Source organism: Pristiophorus japonicus, chromosome 7 (genome assembly GCF_044704955.1).
Source record: "Pristiophorus japonicus isolate sPriJap1 chromosome 7, sPriJap1.hap1, whole genome shotgun sequence".
Taxonomy (NCBI): domain Eukaryota; kingdom Metazoa; phylum Chordata; class Chondrichthyes; family Pristiophoridae; genus Pristiophorus; species Pristiophorus japonicus.
The window spans coordinates 13746566-13765151 of record NC_091983.1 but is presented as its reverse complement, the minus strand read 5'-3'; the positions used below and the strand labels follow the sequence as shown (position 1 = coordinate 13765151).

At 46.2% G+C, this 18586-nt stretch overlaps 1 protein-coding gene across 1 annotated transcript in view; it reads left to right on the top strand.

Annotated features, from left to right (window-relative positions):
- The window catches only part of LOC139267010 (striatin-like), a 42586-nt gene extending 32239 nt beyond the window's left edge, over positions 1–10347 (top strand). The window contains exons 11-13 of the mRNA XM_070884642.1: positions 1277–1381; positions 5295–5381; positions 7623–10347. Of these exons, the coding sequence (XP_070740743.1) occupies positions 1277–1381; positions 5295–5381; positions 7623–7792 (362 nt within the window). The 3' untranslated portion in view covers positions 7793–10347. The remainder of the gene's footprint in view (positions 1–1276; positions 1382–5294; positions 5382–7622) is intronic.
- The last annotated feature ends 8239 nt before the right edge of the window (positions 10348–18586 follow it).

The following is an 18586-nucleotide window of genomic DNA, read 5'->3' as shown; positions in this document are numbered from 1 at the left end:
GAAAGGCAAAAGTCCATAATCAGAGTGTGTGGATCAAGTTAAGCATGGGGTTTTGGCTGCCTACCAAGAAATGTAAATGTATATGAGTTACTTTATATGTTTTGCAGATCTTCTTTATAATATTTTCTATATTCTCCACATGCTTTGCATCATACAGGATGAGAAGTGCCAGTGTCCTGCTCTCGGGCCCCTGCCAGTGCTACTTTGGAAGGGTGTGAGAGTGGCCAGCAGTGAATCTCCCTGTGATTTTAGTCTCCCTCTATCAGGGTGCATGTGGTGGCTGCTCCTTGTCTCCTTATAATGTAACGGCTGAGATTGGTAACAGTGTGGGAGATTGTGGCACAAACCCCTGTTCTACTCCTCCGTGCTGCAATGCCTCTGCCCTTTTACTAGTCCGTTGCTGAAAAATTAATTTACATAATCCTTTATGAACGTATTTAGAAGTTTCACTAAATATTTTACATAACTTTACAAGAAATTATACGGCTGCACTTTGAATCCTTGTCTGCGCATGTCTGAAATATCCCCATTTAAACTACAGCGCTCTTTGAAATGGAGAGTTCTGATGCCTCGATGAGCAAATGTGCTGCCTGGTGTACAGCTCAGGAGGAAGGGTCCTTGTTTCAATCTATGATCTGTGCCCTGTTAGTTGATCTTGGCCATGGGGGAGCAATAGGACATTATAATTAGCCTTAATGTCCCTGGGCTAGGGTAGAATACTATTAACCAGGGTCGATGCTCCTGGTAGTTATCTAATGACCCCTGCTGGGGAATGTGAGTAATGGAGGCTTGGGATATGGCGAGGCCAGGCTGTACTGTGGTACCCTCCCTCCCCCATCCCATTGCAAAACATTCTCTTGATGCTTGCTGTTTAGGCTCCCATATGAACAGCCATTGGCCACAGTAGAGAAGCTATTCCAGCATACATCTTTGTCTTTCGGGAGCAATAAAAAGGCTTCCCGTCCAAACTACACTTGGAATTTGGTCCCATTTTCCCGACAGTTTCCGTCCCTGGCAATACAGTTGATTTTATAGTGAGCTCCAGTAGTACAGGCCCATTGTGCATCCTGCCCGGGGTTAGCATACTTGTGTATGGTGCCAAGGATTATTACAGTCACACTCCATCCATGAGAAGCATGTATGTCTGAATTAATATGAACGTTTACATTTTACAACTGTTTTTAAAATGTAGTCAGCAAAATGAATCATCGTTGAAATAAGAATCTAGGTAATGTCACAAGTTGTTAACTTATTTCCCCCTTATTTGCCCGTACAGCTTCATCTACATGTCAGATTAATAAAGTCATTAGTCATCCTACGCTTCCCGTTACTATCACAGCCCATGAGGACAGACACATAAAATTCTTTGACAATAATACAGGTAGGAAAATAGTCATTTTGTACTGTTTGTTGTGATGTTGTTTGCTGGGACTTGTGTCTTTTGATTGTCCAGACTTTCTCTCTCTTCATATATATATAAATGATTTGTATGAGGGAACCAAAGTTTGCTGACGACACAAAACTAGGTGGGATTGTGAGTTGTGAGGAGGATGCAAAGACGCTGCAAGGCGATTTGGATAGGTTGAGTGAGTGGTCAAATACATGGCAGATGCAGTATAACGTGGATAAATGTGAAAAACATAAGGACAAAGTATTATTTAAATGGTGATGACTTGGGAAATGTTGATGTACAGAGGGACCTGGGTGTCCTTGTACACCAGTCATTGACAGCAAACATGCCGGTGCAGCAAGCAGTTAGGAAGGCAAATGGTATGTTGGCCTTCATTGCAAGAGGATTTGAGTACAGGTGCAAGGATGTCTTAATACAGTTATACAGGGCCTTGGTGAGACCGCACCTGGAGTATTGTGTGCAGTTTTGGTCTCCTTACCTAAGAAAGGATATACTTGCCATAGAGGGAGTGCAGCGAAGGTTCACCAGACTGATTCCTGGGATGGCAGGACTGTCGTATGAGGAGAGATTGGGTCGACTAGGCCTGTATTCGCTGGAGCTTAGAAGAATGAGAGGGGATCTCATTGAAATGTATAAAATTCTGACTGGGTTGGATAGACTGGATGCGGGGAGGATGTTTTCCCGGGTTGGGAAGTCTAGAACAAGGGGTCACAGTCTCAGGATACGGGGTAGGAAATTTAGGACCGAGATAAGGAGAAATTTTTTTACTCAGAGGGTGGTGAACCTGTGGAATTCTCTACCACAGAAAGCCGTGGAGGCCAAGTCACTGAATATATTTAAGAAGGAGATAGATAGATTTCTAGACACAAAAAGCATCAAGGGGTATGGGGAGAAAGCGAGAATATGGTGTTGAGAGGGAAGATCAGCCGTGATCATGTTGTATGGTGGTGCAGGCTTGAAGGGCCGAATGGTCCTATTTTCTATGTTTCTCCCATGTCAAGCATTCCATTAACAATAGAGCTTTCAATCCCCCTTTTTGTTCTTTAAAAACTTGTGTTGCATGCATCTCCTTCAGTGCTCTGTCATTACCTGGCGAGTCACTGAACTCGGTAGTGCCATTAAGGAAGGTGCTTTCCCACAGGGTTATGTGTACCCAGGGAAAAGCTTTCAGAAGTGCCCTTTGCAAAGAAAACGCTCTTGATAAACAAGTGGGGATGATGCTGAAGATTCAGAAGAAATGTGACCAGTCCCAAGGAGATCCCCAGCTTCTAAAGTGGCTTGTCCGTCTCACGTGATTAGACATCCATCTGAGGGATTAGATGAAGTTTCTTTGGTGGTGCCTTGATTCAAGAAAAAAGCTAAATGAGGAAGAGGACCAAGAGCCAGAATTGGCTGCTCTTGGCACTTGTCTCAGCCTCCCTGCTCACCAGCAATTACTGCTTATCCCAGTACTGATGCGATGGACACCAGTGGAGACCAGATGCAACATTTTCCAAATAAGTGAGACCTTGTTCTTGTCTGATGCCTGGACAAAGGGAAAGTGTATGAGCATGTTCTGAGATAACTGCCATTGAGGATAGTGTTTCAGGACAGTCAGAGAATTCTCTCAGCAATTGTTTACCGGAATGATGTAGGAATTTTCCGTTCCTCAGATCAGAGAGAAGGTGCCCAAAGGCCAGAAAAAGTTTGTTTTATTTTCTCCATCTTGGATGGAAAGGCTATTGACTCATCCTGATGTGAGGGAGTTAAATTTAATTCCAAGGAAATGTTCAAGAATGGGGCCATTACTGCACTTCATTGGTGTATCCAGAAAGGCCATCTAAACCGGCCTTGAACATGAACTTGCACTGGGGGCAAAGGAACTGCACAAACCATTTGAGGCTGAACATTGAGGGCATCTTCTGTCTGGCCTGGTATTCAGGTCTCTTGGTCTGTAACACCAATCATGTTTCAGCTCCAGCATCACAATGTCTGCTTTTATCTCAATGATTATATTATATTAAATCTGGCATAGGCGACGTAGGGTGGCACTCAATATCAAAGTGTACTTTGCCCAGGGGATCTCGCTACGCATGCCAAGCTTGCAGTTCATGTGAAGTTCATGTTGTATTGCAAGTCTTGTGTCCTGCAGTGCACAAGATCACTGCAACAACAGCAAATGGTGAGTGTGACTGGGGCAGTCGGGAGGCTCCAGAGAATGTTAGTCTGATGACCATTGGGAAGTTTGCGTCTCCTAAATTAAAGAGAAAGGTCGGTCACGAGAGGCTGGTTTGCGTTTGCATAACAGCCACTTCCCTTCAAACAGTAATTCATTGTGTGCATTGCTTTGTAAAGTTTTAATATTAACTGCAAGTAAGAATGTTTATTACCTGAAGTGATTATTGTGTAGTTAGGTTTGATGTGTTTAATGCCAAAATTGAATTGTAATTGTGGCACATTTAGAAGAAAAACCGTTGAAGTTATGCAAGGCGTACTGGAGTGCTTTATTTTAAGAGACATCATAGAGAAGTAAATAGACCAAGAGCACAGTGCCTGAATAAGGAGACAAAGAGTAATCAAAAGGTGAAGTGGAATTGACTTTTAAAAGGACCACCTCCTTGAATAAATGTTTGGCAACATTTTTATTTCATTGTACAACTGGTGCACAATATTATCGTGAATAAAAAATTATGAATATATTCTCCAATCCTAACACAAATACAGCTTTTTAAAGACATTCCCTAATGTGTTGCTCCCTTGGAAAATATAAAGAATCGCACACTATAAAGACCATGAGTTGATTCTCAGTTGATAACTATATTAAGTATTAGATGTTTGTAGGCTTTGCTTAGCTATTCCTCCCTGCTTTTGCCAAAGACCACTCATGTAAGTGAGTCCTTCTGAACTGGAGTGAAACTTTACAAGCAGAATATGTGGTAATGCAACTTTGCCCAGAGTTTGAACAGTAATAGCGGACTGATTTAATGGTAGACCTCTCATTTGCTTAGTCTTTGGCTTGTGGAAGACCATGTGACTTGGCTGTCAAATACAAATCAGATTATTAAAGGTTAAATAGCAGAATGAAATCAATACAGCAGATTTCATTTACTGAGAGTTGAAATGTCAACTTCCTCCTGTACAAAAATAACAAAACACAAAATATGTTGCTAACTTGCTTATTAATATAAAACCCGAACCAGCATCCATAACATTAAATTTATACAGAAAGATTCACTTAACCATCTTGAACCCAGAAGAACGAATGAACTGGTGAAGGTCTTCAGAATCAGTAACATCTGGCTACTGAGCTCTCGGTTGAGTGTACATCAGAGCCCTGCCCCTTCGAAACCTGTTTCCAGTCAAACAGTTGTTCCCAGATTCAATCAACTATTAACTATGCAAATAGTTATCTATGCAGTTAGTTGTCAGGATGTACTACTCCAATTTGAATAGTGCCATGGGAACTTTTACATCTATCCGAACAGGCAGGTGTTACCTCAGTTTAACATACCATCCAAAAGTTGGCACCTATAACCATGCAGACCTAGCTCTCTCAAGCCCGTGTGGTGGCTGATATGCAACGGTCACCACACATTAAAAAAAATCCACGCACAGGCATCTTCCACCCTTTAAGATGTAACTCATTGTAACACCTGTGAGTCCATTTTTTTTTGGTGTGAAGAGAGTCATACTCGTAACGAGGGACTGCCCAGTAGTAGCTAACTATTTCACTTAAGTATCAGCCTAGATATGTACTCATCTGTAATGTGATATTAGAATATAAAAATGATATAGGGAAATGGGATTACAGTAGATAGCTGCAGTTGAAGAGCGAAGTGGCCTCCTCCTGTACTGTAACTTTGATCATCCTACTCTAATATATGCCTACTGTGTTTATTTTCAGGAAAGATTCTTCATTCAATGGTAGCCCATTTGGATGCTGTCACAAGTTTAGCTGTAGATCCAAATGGCTTGTATCTGATGTCTGGCAGTAAGTACCTACAAAATACACCAAGTCACATTACTTTTGATACCTTTATTATCTGAGTGTGCACATCTGATGCCCCCTGTAAAAGCTGGAAGCTACAAGAGTGCCTGTCCCAATCTTGGAGTACATCTGGCATGCTTGCTGCAGCTCCAGCATCCAAGCAAAGCTAGATTGGAGACTCACTGAGCCTGTAGCTCCTGAAAGGGGAGTGAGGCATGATTCTTCACCGTTACTCGTCTTGTTCATTGTCTTCAATGAATGTCTTGGATGGTCTTGTATGAATGGTGTTAGATTGTCTGCCTCAGATGTTCCTGAAAGAATTGTGCTCCTTTTCCAGGAATATGATCCATTGCATTAATCAACTTGAACAATAAACTAACTAGTGGGATATTGTAGTGGTTGTCCCAACTGTGGTATTGCATCTCTGCATGGCTCAAAAGGGGTCCCAAATATATGAATTAGAAAATACAAGGGACATGGGTCCAATTGTTTCATATTGATACCTGGAGGTCCTGGTGGCTGGCAACTGTAGCTTGTGCATAGTCTTACTGCTCTTTAATGACCAAGAAGTCCCAATGTAGATGAAGTTTGTGGCAGACTAGATGCATGTCCAAGCAGCGCTCTTTTGTAGGTTTAAGCTGCTTGGCATAAATGAGAGGGCTTCCTTCGGTCCATGTATGAGGTGAATTGTGGCAAAAAGAAGAAAGGACGCAGGAAGGAGGGTGAGTCAGCATCTCCGCAGACATGTCTTGGTGACAAGTAAGCCTGCCACGTGACTTGGACTTGATGTCGAGGACATGAAGGTGGCTGGCACATTGGAAGCTGTTCTATATTTTGTCCGTCTACCTCACTGAGGACAGCTATCCTTCATCGAGTTAGAGGAAACTCTGCTGCTGGGGGCGAGAGCTTCTATAAAGTAATACCTGAAGGTTGAGCTCACATCCAGAGTTCGGTGCCAGCCTTTGATTGGGTTACAAAGTTAGTGTTAAAGCTCTGCACCTGCCACTGGTGGAAATACCATTTGATAGATGATCGTGGGCCTCCAACCTCTGGTCAGGAGGTCAGCGATAGAGCATGCACCATCCAACATCAGTGTTCTCAGGCCAACATTCCCAGCATCGAAGCACTGACCACACTTGACCAGCTCCGTTGGTCGGGCCACATTGTCCGCATGCCTGACACGAGACTCCCAAAGCAAGTACTCTACTCGGAACTTCTAAATGACAAACGAGCCCCAGGTGGGCAGAGGAAACGTTTCAAGGACACCCTCAAAGCCTCCTTGATGAAGTGCAACATCCCCACTGACACCTGGGAGTCCCTGGCCCAAGACCGCCCTAAGTGGAGGAAGTGCATCCGGGAGGGCGCTGAGCACCTCGAGTCTCGTCACCGAGAGCATGCAGAAACCAAGTACAGGCAGCGGAAGGAGCGTGCGGCAAACCAGTCCCACCCTCCCCTTCCCTCAACGATTATCTGTCCCACCAGCGACAGAGACTGTAATTCCTGCATCGGACTATTCAGTCACCTGAGAACTCGCTTTTAGAGTGGAAGCAAGTCTTCCTCGATTTCGCGGGCTGCCTATGTTGTTGATGATGCAGCATGCCTTTGGGAGGGAATCCTTGCTACCTGTTGTCGGCCTAGCAACAGCTAAAACCTGCCCTTGTTAATTCACGATTGATCAAGTAGTGACTATCTCCTTTGGAGGGAGGGAGCGATAAGTAGGAGTTCTTTGTGCTTGAGTTGGCTTGAAGATGGTGCATCTATTAATGGGAAAATGTGAACCAAACTTGATAATCCAGTACCTTTGACAGGCAGGCCTGCAGGGCAGTTTTGACAATTGACCAGTCAGCATGGCTGGTTAATGGGAGTCAGAGGAGTAGAGGCTGGCATTCTTCCCTATAAACCAATACTCTAAAGGGTCGAGTTGGACAAGCAGTAGGTGGCTAACCAATGCTTTCTGCTAGCTTTAACCAGTTAAACTCCAGCAGAGTACCCCTGCACACAGGGATTACTCTGCTCTTGCCAATCTGCACCCAGGTTCTTGGGACTTGGGGAAATGGCACACCATACCATAAAAGTGGGAACTCGCTTGTGTTGATCTCTTATTAGTTTGGTTCAGAGACTGTTCAACACGGTGATGGGTTTCCCTGCATGGCTTACCAAGAAAATAACCCTGACTTTTCAAAAGTTTCTGTTGCGTATTATCATTAACCAACTGATGGTGTTTTTTCTCCCCCCCTTTCAAAGGTCATGACTCTTCAATTCGTTTGTGGAGCCTGGAGACCAAGACATGTATTCAGGAATTCACTGCACATCGTAAAAAGTTGGATGAGTCCATCCATGATGTGGCATTCCATCCTTCCAAATGTTACATTGCCAGTGCCGGGGCAGATGCACTGGCTAAAGTATTTGTATGACAGTTTTCTGTATAGTACTTCAGACCCTCTCTTATCAATTAGTGTCTATGACACTGCCAGACATAGGGATATCCTTTGCTGCCCAGCAGTCCTGTCACTTGGGTTGCAGAGCCTACAGTTCTGAAGCACTTGTATTTTCTGCAAGTTTCTTTTCACCTGGTTTGTTCAGGCTGCTCTGAGCCCAACTGTGTTACGGTCCGAGGGATTTGCTGTTCAGTGTTTCCTTAAGTTAATTTCTGTAATCCTGGGGCTGCCCTGTTTATCCAGGCCGGCCTGGATAAAGCTGGGCTGGGGTATATTTCCCGTTTTTAGAGAACTCAAAACACACCTGGCAACACCTGTATGAAAGGCAAAAGTCTGTTCTCTGTGCTGGGCAGCTAAGTTATTTGACATAGCAAGGAATGCCAGTGGAGTGGAGCACCAAGCTGCAGCAAGTACAGTGACTCCAGGTTAAAGGGAGATGTAGAAAGTCCAACGTTAGAGTATTTTCGGAGACAAGATGCCAAACATTTGCTAAACAACAAAAAGAAAACCTCTTAAACAATTGTACAATAAAAGCTGAATGTTTACATATGGGATACAATATCTGTAGTCGATTATTGTTCTAGCTGCCTGACTGTATTAGACTTGTGCCAGCAGCCTGTGTGATCCGTCAACTCCTTTCTCAAAGACCACTTTTAAAGTTTTTAAGGTAAATTTGGATCATCAGTAAATTTAATTACGTACAGCTACACTTCGTTCGAAGTTGTGTATAATTATACGTTTACGGTATTTGTTTAGCACTTACATAAACACTGACATTTTTAAGTACAGTTATATACAGGTATACTTTCTTTTTAAACACAGTAGTAGATTTTTGTCTTTTTAAAAAAAAAATGGGACTTTAATTCTTTTAACATCGGGTATTTGAATGTCTAGTGCTCTCACAAAACATGCGTTTTAATTTCAGATGGCCTGAAGACTACACATTGTAAACACGGCAATGGAATGTTTCATGGTATTATTGTGTTGGGGCGTTTTATTTTTGGGTATTTTTTTGTAATTCATAAATCTTGGCATTAACACTTCCTTGGACTGGTATGTGTACCGTGGGTGGTGGTATGGGAATAGAATGTATCACTGCGCTATTTTGCTAAGAGATTTTACTGATCCGATTTTCATGTGACACGCCATCTGTTTGGAGTGGCGTTGTGTTGGCTGCCACTGAATACTGCTGGATGCGACAGCAAGATAATTTTACAGCAACGATTTCTTTGTGCTGGAGAAGAAAACAATTGGCTTTAATTTGAACTAACCAGTTCCTTACTTTAAAAAAATATATAAGTTTAACCATTGGATATGTTTGGCATTGGTCAACAGTTGCAGCTGTTCGGTTTTTCAAATTGGGAATCCTGCTTTAAAGTTAGCTTGCTATAATTTTCCATTTCCTGGTCCAGTAGCAAACTATTTAAGAAGGGAAATAGATTTTTTAGAAATTAATAAATGCGCATATAAAGTATCTCAAAATGGGCCATCTTTAATACTGACAGTGGTTGTATTTGGAGGAAGGGGTGCTAATGCAGCGAGGAAGAGTTTGATATGTGTATTGGACACATTTGTTATGTCTACCTGCATTTAAAAACAGCGATCATGTTTCGGTGGAACTGTACAGCAGAGGCTTCTAAACATCATGGTTATTTGATACCTACTAAAAGCTAATTTTCTTGTAAAAAGCTGATTGTTATTCTATGATGTACCCATCTCTTTTCTGAAATGGAAAGTGATTGATAGATTTATTGGTAATAAAAATCCCATATTTCAGAAAATGATACATTTGCAGTGTGTAAATTTAGCTGAGGCTCCTGATCTTTAGATAGTTATTGACGAAAGTGATGCAATGCATCCTGTCAATGTTGCCATGAAATTTCAACGTAACAATGATTAATTGTCTTCATAGCAATGACTCCACTGTTTAAAATAATGGATTTTTATCTGACGTTTATCGTTAAATGAGCTGTTATCTCAAGTAAAATTCATTGCTCTTTCAGTTTGCGTGTGGTAGTCAAGTGTGCAATCAATCAAATCGAAGGACTGAAGAGGCTTTTCAGCCTGAACCCATGGGGTCTTCATTTCTTCCATCTGACTGATCCCCTTTGGTAACTTTGTTCCTTTTCCTTTGATTAGCATCGTGAACATAAGCTGAAAAGTCACTCTGGGTTTTTGTTTTGGCTGGCTTTTAAAAGGTGTTTCTCCATTCCTTCCTCAAGGAGCCACATATATCCACCTGTATCATTACTCCACTAATGAAATTCAGTGGCCACAAAGCCTTTTAATACTCTTCATTTACACGGTGACTGAGTTGCACGATTTCCCCAGCAACCCCACCCATGTTTAAATGCCCCACTCTGACTACTTGGGTCCAGTTCTCCCACTGCAGGAAAAGAACTATCTGACTTTCAGAGAAAAGACTCCGCTCAGCTGGAATTTTTTCCACTGCAAAGTGTTTTTCATGAGTAAGGTTTGTCAGCCTCTACAATATATTGTCATCCTGTCCATAATAAAGCTATTTTATCATTTGGGCTTGTTGGCTTTGGTTTGTTTTCAATGTCCCAGCACTAATCTGTTCCCACTGAAGCATTGTGTGTATGTTTTTTCTGCTTGCACATGGGTAATTGCCCTACCCACAGTTGAAATGTGTCCCACCTTGAAGGACTGGATGGTACAGAGGGTGAGGACATCATTCTTTCCCCTCCGGTTCATCCCAAAGTGATGAGATGGAAGTCGCCGAGCTCAGCCAGATTTGCCTCTGACATGTCCAGACGGTCTTGGTCCAGTTCCATAGAAATAGGTGCAGGAGTAGGCCATTCGGCCCTTCGAGCCTGCACCACCATTCAATATGATCATGGCTGATCATTCACCTCAGTACCCCTTTCCCGCTTTCTCTCCATGATCCCTTTAGCCGTAAGGGCCATATCTAACTCCCTCTTGAATATATCTAACGAACTGGCATCAACAACTCTCTGCGGCAGGGAATTCCACAGGTTAACAACTCTGAGTGAAGAAGTTTCTCCTCATCTCAGTCCTAAATGGCCTACCCCTTATCCTAAGACTGTGTCCCCTGGTTCTGGACTTCCCCAACATTGGGAACATTCTTCCCGCATCTAACCTGTTCCGTCCCGTCAGAAGCTTATACGTTTCTGAGATCCCCTCTCATCCTTCTAAACTCCAATGTATAAAGGCCCAGTTGATCCAGTCTCTCCTCATATGTCAGCCCAGCCATCCCTGGAATCAGTCTGGTGAACCTTCGCTGCATTCCCTCAATAGCAAGAACGTCCTTCCTCAGATTAGGAGACCAAAACTGAACACAATATTTTAGGTGATGCCTCACCAAGGCCCTGTACAGTTGCACTAAGACCTCCCTGGTCCTATACTCAAATTCCCTAGCTATGAAGGCCAACATGCCATTTGCCTTCTTCACTACCTGCTGTACTTGCATACCAACTTTCAATGACTGATGAACCATGACACCCAGGTTTTGCTGCACCTCCCCTTTTTCTAATCTTCCACCATTCAGATAAAATTCTGCCTTCATGTTTTTGCCACCAAAGTGGATAACCTCACATTTATCCACATTATACTGCATCTGCCATGCATTTGCCCACTCACCTAACCTGTCCAAATCACCCTGCAGCCTCTTGGCGTCCTCCTCACAGCTCACACCGCCATTCAGTTTAGTGTCATCTGCAAACTTGGAGATATTACACTCAATTCCTTCATCCAAATCATTAATGTATATTGTAAAGAGCTGGGGTCCCAGCACTAAGCCCTGCGGCACTCCACTAGTCACTGCCTCCCATTCCGAAAAGGACCCGTTTATCCCGACTCTCTGCCAACCAATTCTCTATCCACGCCAGTACATTACCCCCAATACTATGTGCTTTGATTTTGCACACCAATCTCTTACGTGGGACCTTGTCAAAGGCCTTTTGAAAGTCCAAATACACCACATCCACTGGTTCTCCCATGCGCGTGAGTCTAATGGAAATCTACCAATGATTCTGTACCAATAGCACAGTTAATGTTTTACAGAGCAGCCGCAAGAATCGTCAGCATGGTAACCAAGCGTATCACACTTACAATTTAAATTAAGGCCATGATTGTTTGGAAAAAGAGGCTTGAACTGATGGAAAAAGACCAAACGAGCCAAAAGGTGTGCCCACGTCTGATTTATAAAATAAATATTAACTACCTGTGGGGCTTTTATTCTTGGGGGCAGAGGGAGGGAAGGGAAAGATTTGCAGCCCCCACCCCCAAGGTCAATAATTTTGAAAAGAATTGATCACTGGCTGAGAGGGGAACTAGGTGGGAATCGCCATCATTGTTCACAGCCTGTGCAGTGAGGAACATATCTACTGCGAAAAGGGAAGGGGAAGGAATCGGGACACAAAAGTCAACAAATGGAAATCAAAATGAATATTGGACACCGTTCACCTCCCGTTCCCACCACCCCCCCCCCCCCCCCACCCCCAAAAAAAACCCTCCCATAAAGCACATCGGAATTACGTCATAATGAAATGAGTATTTGAAAAGTTGAAATAGTCGGACATAATCTAAACGAGCATAGCTTTTGAGTATGCTGATTGTATGATAAATCTGTATGATTATTCGAAATTTTGGTTGTGTGGGGCACAATTAAATTTAACGAATAAATGGGTTATCGTGGCTCTTTGCCAAGGAATACCAGATAGCTGAAAGGTGTACATTTTTCAGAGGAAGAAATTGCTGTACACTGGTCTCTATTACTGAGCACTGTAGTAGCCAAAAATCATGAATCATTAAGAAAGACTTGTTTTTATATAGCGCCTTTCATGACCTCAGAACATCCCAATGTGCTTTATACCCAAAGAAGTACTTTTGAAGTGTGGTCACTGCTGTAATGTAGGGAAACGCAACAGCCAATTTATGAAAATAACCAGATAATCTGTTTTTGCGATGTTGGTTGAGGGATAAATATTGACCAGGACACCTGGAAGAACGCCCCTGCTGCTCTTCCAAATAGTTCTACGCGATCTATTATGTCCACTGCCTCAGATTAATGTCTCATGCTAAAAGACGGCAGCTCCGACAGTGCAGCATTCCCTCAGCACTGCACTAGGAGTGTCAGCCTGGCTTATGTGCTGAGGTGCTGCCCCAAAGCACAATTACCAGCAGAAAAAGTCATCATCATCATAGGCAGTCCCTCAAAGTCAAGGAAGACTTGCTTCCACTCTAAAAGTGAGTTCTCAGGTGACTGAAGAGTCCAATACGGGAATTACAGTCTCTGGCACATGTGGAACAGACAGTGGTTGAAGGAAAGGGTGGGTGGGGAGTCTGTTTGCCGCACGCTCCTTCTGCCTGCTCTTGTTTTCTGCATGCTCTCGGCGACGAGACTTGGTGCTCAGCGCCCTCCCGGATGCTCTTCCTCCACTAAGGGCGGTCTTTGGCCAGGGATTCCCAGGTGTCGGAGATGTTGCATTTTATCAAGGAGGCTAATACAAAATGTATTGCAGTGACAACATAGGTTGCTATCCATGTTTGGTAGCTCAAAATTGTTTGCTGCAACACAGTTTTAGCATAATGCACTTTGTTGGTAAAAAGGGATTTCCTCTGTGCACAGGACAGCAATGAGAATTAAATCAAGCCCAGTCAAAAAATTGTGTGGTCAGTCTGACCCCAAGTCACCTGATACTGATATAACCGAGATTCTTGGATGGCAGTGTGTTTTGTGATTTTTTTTTTTTTTGTTTCTGTTTTTTTTCTCTTACCGAGACCTGCACTATATTTAACCAAAGTGCTGTCAGTCCCGGTGCACCATTAATTCCGCCCCCCCCCCCCCCCCACATACACACATTCTGAAGGAACAAGTAGCTGAATTGGTCTTCCCTGTGTGATGGGCTCCCTGGCAGAAGACAGCAGCCCACTTGCTATTAACCCTTCGTGGTGGTGCAGCATTTGCACTTGTTTAACGCTGATTCTTGCGTTCCAGCGCAGGCAAATGAGCGGCGGAGGAAATTTGGGTGTAAATTGGTCGGCAAGCTTGATCTGGGAAAATTTAGCATATGATCTCTTCAAAGTTCTTTTTCTGCTCCATCCCCATAAAGCCCTCTACTGTCCTTTAAGTCACTCTTCCGTGTCTCTCTTGGGATCATCAGGGGGTCCCAGTTGACACTCTTATGAATATATTTCTAAAAAGACGTTCACACTGTGCTTAATATTCCCTGCAGTCTTCATTTTGTTTTCTGTTTGAACTTTCATGGCCAGTTTCTTAACTAACTTAACCTTACTCTTGTATTTTTGACCAGGTAGCATTCACTGCTCGCTGAGTCAAGAGTTGTGGGTTCAAGCCCCACTCTGGGACATGAGCCCATAATCTAGGCTGACAGTTCAGTGCAGTGCTGAGGGAATGCTGCACTGTCGGAGGCACCGTCTTTCGGATAGATATAAAATATCCCATAACAAAATTCCTCCCCTTAGTCAACACCACCAACAAAACAGAATTTCTGGTTATTAATTTCACTGCTGTGTGTAGGGCCTTGCTGTATGCAATTTGGCTCCTGTGTTTGCCTATATAACAGGTACAATACGTCAAAAGTAATTAATTGGCTGTGAAGCACTTGAGGATGTGAAAGGCACTATATAAATGCAAAAGCTTTTTTTCCCCTTTCTATTTATTGACTGATCTGGAGAGCGCCCTTTGTGTGAAGAAGTGCTTCCCAATTTTGCTCCTGAATGGCCTAGCTCTAGTTTCAAGATTCCTCTGGATTCCCCCACCAGAGGAAATATTTTCTCTCTACCCTCTCAAATCCTTTTATAGTATTAAACATCTTGATTCAGTCGACTCTCAATCATCTATACTCCAGCCAATACACAACCTTTCTTCATAATTTAACCCTTTTAGCCCCGGTATCATTCTGGTGAATCTGCACTGCACCCCCTCCAGGGCCAGTATATCCTCCGAGGTGAGGGGGCCCAGAACTGAACGCCCCAGTATCCGGATGAGGCCTGACTAACTGAAGCATCACTTCCTCCCCATTGAGATAAAGGCCAACATCCCATTGGCCTTTTTAATTGCTTTTCATGCTTGTGTACCAGCTTTTAGTGATTTGTGCACAAGGACTTCCAAATCTCTTTGTTCCTCTACAGTGCCCAGTTTCTCTCCAGTTGAATTTCTTGGATCTGAAGTGCATTACCTTGCAATCCCCCACAGTTCGGCCCACTCACTTAGCCTATCTGCCTTTGTAACCACCTGCTCCCATCTAAACCGAACCTAGCGTCAACTGCAAACTTGAATATACAACTCTGTATTTATCAATGACTTACATGAAGGAATAAAGAGCTGAGGCACCAGAAGAGATTGCTGGGGAGTACCACTTTGTCACATCTCATTGTGGGGGTTTCTCTAATTCAGAGGGAGAAGAGCTTGTTTTGCAGCCACAGCCTGGATTTTTGAATGGTGGTTTCCTCCTTTTTGTTTTGAATGCAGTTGTTTGCACTGTGAAAATGCTCTGATTGGCTCTCTATTATCACACGATCCGATCGCTGATTGGTCCGCTTGGAGGATAAGCCGCACCCAGAAGTTTATCTGGAATGTGTAATTGGGAACCCCCCAGCAGCCCAAGTTCTGAGTGACTTTGCAAAGTGTAATTCGAGCCATTCTGACTTCAGAACCCGGAGAGGGTCGAGCTCCCCAACCCAGCAAAAGCCTTCCAAGTTCCTGACCCTATTCCCAGCCCAAGTGCATGCCTCCCCCCAGCCCAAGTTCCTGATCCCATCCCAGGTCAAGTGCATGCCACCCCAACCAAAGTTTCTCTCCCCCAGCCCAGGTTCCTTACTCCCACCCACCCCCATCACAGCCCAAGTTCCTGACCTTCGCCCAGCCATAGTTGGGGCATTGTGTGTGGGTCACGGATTGTTACAGGTTTATTGCATATGAAGTGAATAGTGAGTGTCGTGTCTTCTAGATTTCAACCACTCCCAACGATGCCGCTTGTAAAACATGCACTGAGCTTTCCGAGAAATTGGGTGTGGGTGTAAAGGTGTTGGAAGAACGTGGTATGTCTTCCCTGAGTTCCTCCGATTTCCCCTCCGACTGCCCTCCCCGTTCTCTCTCTCCTCTCTCTCTCTCTCTCTCTCTCTCTCTTCCGCCCCCCCCCACCGTCTCTCTCACTCCCCCAACACCCTCTCTCACCCCCCCCCCACTCCCACCCAATCGCGCTTTCTCTCTTCCACCCCGTCTCTCTCTCTCTCTCTTCCCCACCCCGTCTCTCTCTCTCTCTCTCTCTCTCTCCCCTCCCCCCATCCTGTCTCTCTTCTCTCCCCCCTGTTCTCTCTCTCCCCTGTTTTCTCTCTCCCCCCCCCCCGTGTGTCTCTTCCCCCCCCCCCGTGTGTCTCTTCCCCCCCCCCCCGTGTGTCTCTTCCCCCCCCCCCGTGTGTCTCTTCCCCCCCCCCGTGTGTCTCTTCCCCCCCCCCGTGTGTCTCTTCCCCCCCCCCCGTGTGTCTCTTCCCCCCCCCCGTGTGTCTCTTCCCCCCCCCCCGTGTGTCTCTTCCCCCCCCCCCGTGTGTCTCTTCCCCCCCCCCGTGTGTCTCTTCCCCCCCCCCGTGTGTCTCTTCCCCCCCCCCCGTGTGTCTCTTCCCCCCCCCCGTGTGTCTCTTCCCCCCCCGTGTGTCTCTTCCCCCCCCCCGTGTGTCTCTTCCCCCCCCCCGTGTGTCTCTTCCCCCCCCCCGTGTGTCTCTTCCCCCCCCCCGTGTGTCTCTTCCCCCCCCCGTGTGTCTCTTCCCCCCCCCCCGTGTGTCTCTTCAGACCCCCCGTGTGTCTCTTACCCCCCCCCGTGTGTCTCTTTCTCCCCCCCCGTGTGTCTCTTTCCCCCCCCCCCGGGTGTCTCTTTCCCCCCCCCCCGGGTGTCTCTTTCCCCCCCCGTTTATCTCTTTCCCCTCCCCGTGTGTCTCTTTCCCCTCCCCGTGTGTCTCTTTCCCCCCCCCCGTGTGTCTCTCCCCCCCCCCCCCCCGTGTGTCTCTCCCCCCCCCCCCCCATGTGTCTCTCCCCCCCCCCCCATGTGTCTCTCCCCCCCCCCCCCCCCGTGTGTCTCTCCCCCCCCCCGTGTGTCTCTCCCCCCCCCCCCCCGTGTGTCTCTCCCCCCCCCCCCCCCGTGTGTCTCCTTCCTTCCCCCCCCCCCCCGTGTGTCTCCTCTCTTTTCCTCTCTTACCCCCCCCCGTGTGTCTCTTTCCCCCCCCCCATGTGTCTCTTCCCCCCCCCCCCGTGTGTCTCTTCCCCCCCCCCCCGTGTGTCTCTTCCCCCCCCCCCGTGTGTCTCTCCCCCCCCCCCGTGTGTCTCTCCCCCCCCCCCCGTGTGTCTCCTTCCTTCCCCCCCCCCCCCCGTGTGTCTCCTCTCTTTTCCTCTCTTACCCCCCCCCCGTGTGTCTCTTTCCCCCCCCCCCCATGTGTCTCTTCCCCCCCCCCCCCCCCCGTGTGTCTCCTTCCCCCCCCCCCCCCGTGTGTCTCCTTCCCCCCCCCCCCCGTGTGTCTCCTTCCCCCCCCCCCGTGTGTCTCCTTCCCCCTCCCCCCCCCGTGTGTCTCCTCTCTTTTCCTCTCTTACCCCCCCCCCCGCCGTGTGTCTCCTCTCTATTCCTCTCTTTACCCCCCCGCCGTGTGTCTCCTCTCTTTTCCTCTCTTACCCCTCCCCCCCCGCCGTGTGTCTCCTCTCTTTCCCCCCTTCCCCCCCCCCCCCATGTATCTCCCTACACATCCCCCTGTCTTTTCTCTCACCCAGACACCTCTGTGTCTATTCCCCTGCCCCCATGTTTCTCCCCCTCAAAGCCTCCCTGATAAAGTGCAACATTCCCACCGACACCTAGAAGTCCCTGGTCAAAGACCGCCCTAAGTGGAGGAAGAGCATCCGGGAGGGCGCTGAGCACCCCAAGTCATCGCCAAGCTCAAGCAGCGGAAAGAGCGTGCGGCAAACCTGTCCCCCCCCCCCCCCACCCTTTCCTCCAACTACTGTCCCACCTGTGACAGGGACTGTGGTTCTTGCATTGGACTGTTCAGCCACCTAAGGACTCATTTTTAGAGTGGAAGCAAGGATTCTGAGGTACTGCCTATGATGATAATGCATTCACACTGCTGTTCCATAGACTCTGCAATGTTTCTCGATTCAACTTCAATTTTCCTTAATTTTTAGTGTGCTCAATGCAGCCACCTCCCCCCAGTCATTACTAGTTCACATCCTTTCCTATCGCCCCTCCTCCACCCTATTATCCTTTGTACCCTGTCAAGGACACTGGTCGTAGATTGATTTCGTAAGCACAACTTGTCCCTAGCGCCTTTTCCTCCTCGGAACTTGAAACTCCCCTATTTCTCCAGCCATGTATCGCTGTAGCATGATGGCTCCTTCCTCCTTCACCGCCCAACCAGGATGGTCCTTGGCTAATTAAGAATTGGGCATACAAGAAAGGACCATGGGATCAATTTCAACAACATTTATACAGATCTTTTAACGTCGTGAAATGTCCCAAGGAGCTTCACGAGTGTTATCAAACAAAATTTGACACCGAGATATTAGAAGCTTGGTTAAAGAGATGTATTTTAATGAGCGACTTAAAGGAGGAGAAACAGAAGTTTAGGGAGGGAATTTCAGAGTTTTGGGTCGAGACGTTAAAGGCACGGCCAACGATTGTGGAGCGATGCAAGTCAGGGATGCACAAGAGGCCAGAATTGGAGATGTGCAGCGATCTCGGTGGGGTTGGAGGAGATTACAGAGATGGGGAGGGGCGAGGCCGTGGA